This window comes from Gigantopelta aegis, chromosome 14 (genome assembly GCF_016097555.1).
Source record: "Gigantopelta aegis isolate Gae_Host chromosome 14, Gae_host_genome, whole genome shotgun sequence".
Taxonomy (NCBI): Eukaryota; Metazoa; Mollusca; class Gastropoda; order Neomphalida; family Peltospiridae; genus Gigantopelta; species Gigantopelta aegis.
Window position 1 is genome coordinate 34957117 of NC_054712.1, and position 3590 is coordinate 34960706.

Genomic DNA, 3590 nt, shown 5'->3' on the forward strand with positions numbered 1-3590 from the left:
CTTAGTTGCCACCCCCCCACCCAAAAAAAAAAAATAATAAAATAAAAAAAAAGTCCTAGCTACGGCCCTGGGCTATGTCGCTTCATGAAAATAAAAACCAGCTATGTAAATTTTTATTTTATGATTTTCATACCAACTATAGATTTTAATTACGCTGGTATTAAAACAAAAATAATTCTATCCACTATTCGAAAATCCATAAATGGGAAACGTTAAAGTGAATAATAAATCTGTTATTGAATTAGCAAAAATAAAAGTGCATGGTGAGACCATTTGGTGTTCATTTACGGTAGTACGACGGAGTTATGTTTCCGGAAGCTCACAAATTATACGAAAATCGTACGATTTGTTTTTATTTTGTTGGTGTAAACACATAAAACTATACTGCTTCACAGTGTAGATATGACTGATAAGATGGAAACCAACACATCAAAGAAAAAGGCAAGAACGTTTGACTTTATGGAAATGTTCGAGCAGGCAAAACTAACTGCAATCGAGAGAACCCAGATTAGCACTGATGAAGGGGAGGTAACTGTGTCTGACGTACAAGTCGCTAAACCGAATTCTGACGATGAGTCGACCAGTGATTCAAGATCAAGCGGTTCTGAGACAGAAAAACAGAACAAACATGATAAAGTTTCGAAGGTAAATGAAACCGAAGAAAGCATTGGTCCACCATTGCCACCTGGATTCAAACCACTCGCCACAGAGTCTTCCCAGGAAGATGAAACGACCATTGGACCACCCATCCCACCCACTATCAAAGACAAAAACAGTACGGATCCAGATCCAGATATAGACGATTCTGAGGAGGAGGATGATGATTCTGAGGATGAGGATGAGAGTTTAGAAAAGAAGATTCCAGTCAGCTATGAAATTGTTTTAGAACATGGTGATAAAATTGTATCCGGTCTTGCCCTTGATCCTTCTGGAGCCAGGTTAGTTTCAGGGGGTTATGACTATGACGTGAAGTTCTTTGACTTTTCTGGAATGGATGCCTCTCTCCAAGCCTTCAGAAATGTTAGACCTTGTGAGTGTCATCAGATCCGTTCATTGCAATACAGCAGTACTGGTGATAGAATTTTAGTGGTGGCAGGGAATGCTCAGGCAAAAGTACTTGATCGTGATGGACATGAGGTTATGGAATGTGTGAAAGGAGATCAGTACATTGTCGACATGGCCAGTACAAAAGGGCACACAGCCATGCTGAACAGCGGTAGCTGGAACCCGAAGATACGAGAGGAATTCATTACCTGCAGTAATGACTGTACCGTAAGATTATGGGACGTAAGTAGTGGGAAAAAACATAAAAACATTATCAAGCCTAAGGGTAATACGGGAAGGAAAACTGTGCCGACAACATGCACATATAGTCGAGATGGTCAATACATTGCTGCTGCCTGCCAGGATGGTTCAATTCAGATGTGGCACCAAAATAAACACTCATTTGTATATCCCGCTCTACAGAATAAAAAAGCTCATACTGCTGGAACAGATACATCATGTATTTCTTTCTCTTATGACGGAAGAACCCTCGCTTCTCGGGGTGGAGATGACACACTCAAGTTGTGGGACATCAGAAAATTTCGAGATCCGCTCGCTGAGGTGAACAATCTCACAAATTCCTTTCCAATGACAGACTGTGTTTTCAGTCCAGATGACAAAATGGTTGCAACCGGAATCTCTGTTAAAAAGGGTACAGAAAAGGGACGGTTAATATTCTTTGAAAGTAACAACTTAAGCAAAGTTAGTGAGATGGAAATTTCTGATTCAAGTATTGTCCGGACTCTCTGGCATCCCAAGTTGAATCAGATTGTGGTTGGCTGTGCTGATGGCAAGGTGCATCTGTTTTATGATCCAAAGATAAGTCAACGAGGAGCCATGCTCTGTGCTGTGAAACAAAAGAAAAAGTCGAAACAGGTTCAAGTTATGGCCTCGCAAACCATAATAACACCTTACGCTTTACCAATGTTCCGAGTCTCCAGACCTTCTAACACAAGGAAACATGAAGAAAGGCTCAGAAAGGATCCAGTTAAGAGTCACAGACCAGATCTGCCCATTTATGGGCCCGGTACTGGAGGAAGAGTTGGTGCCAAGGGCGCCACTTTGTCACAGTATGTAGCTCAGACTCTTGCTAAAAGAAAACCAGATGTGTGGGAGAATGATCCCCGTGGTGCTATTTTGAGACATGCAGAAGAAGCTGCTAAAAACCCATACTGGGTAGATCCAGCTTATAAAAAAACACAGCCAAATCCGGTGTTCCAGGAACCAGAAAAAGAAAAAAAAGATGATGACTGTGCTCCAGTGTGGAAAAAGATGAAGAAGACATAATTTTATTGACTGCTTAATTAGGACATCATTAGATGAAATTAAAAAATTGGTGTTTTTTATGATGATGTAACAACTGTTACCATTTGTTTGGCACCAGTATTTATATGCCATCCAAAAACATTTATAAAAATTTGTAAAAAACATTTGAGACATGTTCTATTTTTAAATGATGAATGTGTCAATGTATATGATATAATGATAGCACAGTAATAAATTTATATTCCAATCTACAGTGTAGATATGAAAAGTTCAAAACATTATTTTGTTTTCTTTCATTGATGTGCATGCAAGGCAGATGTTTAACTTGCATGTTTTTAAATGTATTTTTAAATTACAATACAAAACAGGCCTTTGAAAATTGTGTGAAGATTGTTTCATTCTTGCATTACTCATGCAAAACTTGATTTTTCATTTACACATTAAGTTTAGGACATCATTTATATGGACATTAGGAGCGGCACGTAGCCCAGTGGTAAAGCATTCGCTTGATGTGCAGTTGGTCTAAGATCGATCCCCGTCGGTGACCCTATTGAGCTATTTTCCGTTCCAGCTAGTGCACCACAGCTGGTGTAACAAAGGCCGTGGTATGTACTATTCTGTCTGTGGGATGGTGCATATAAAAGATCCCTTGCTGCTAACTGAAAAGAGTAGCCCATAAAGTGGCAACAGCGGGTTTCCTCTCTCAATATCTGTGCGGTCCTTAATCATATGTCTGATGCCATATAACCTTAAATAAAATGTGTTGAGTGTGTCGTTAAATAAAACATTTCCTTCCTTCTTTATATGGGCATAATGGTTTAATACTGGAAAAGGAAATGGTTAACCTGAATAAATTGTTTGCAAATGTTTAGATCTCCGAGGCCTGCAAAAGACAAACATGATAATGTTGTAGGTAGCAGTTTTTAGGTTCACTATGTTGTTCATCAGTGGATTTGTGCATGGTCCGTTCACTTTTCTCATAACTAATTATTTAGGACCATTCATGAATGGATCAATGATTCTACAGGGCAGTTTACCAAGAGGTTTTATTGAATCGTTCTGAAATTGTTACATTTATTCTAGTGGAAAGTCTCAACAAACTAACCTATGTTTAACAAAAATTTAATTTGTGTTAAAATTGATTTTTAACATTGAATATTTTCAAGTCTATCTGCTTTGATTGGATCCTTCTGAAACTTTTTACTCGCAATCCTTTGGGAAATCTTCACAAATTAACCAGTTTTTTTTTTTTTTTTAATCATTAAATTAAAAATAAATTA

At 38.1% G+C, this 3590-nt stretch overlaps 1 protein-coding gene across 1 annotated transcript; it reads left to right on the forward strand.

Annotated features, from left to right (window-relative positions):
* Positions 1 to 297: 297 nt before the first annotated feature.
* On the forward strand, positions 298 to 2586 carry LOC121388246 (WD repeat-containing protein 70-like). The gene has a single exon (XM_041519514.1). The coding sequence runs from the start codon at positions 403 to 405 to the stop codon at positions 2329 to 2331; it is 1929 nt and encodes a 642-aa protein (XP_041375448.1). The 5' UTR covers positions 298 to 402; the 3' UTR covers positions 2332 to 2586.
* Positions 2587 to 3590: the final 1004 nt, after the last annotated feature.

Bases quoted from the DNA above. Each gene is read 5' to 3' on its own strand.
- LOC121388246 (XM_041519514.1), top strand. From the start codon at position 403: ATGACTGATAAGATGGAAACCAACACATCAAAGAAAAAGGCAAGAACG.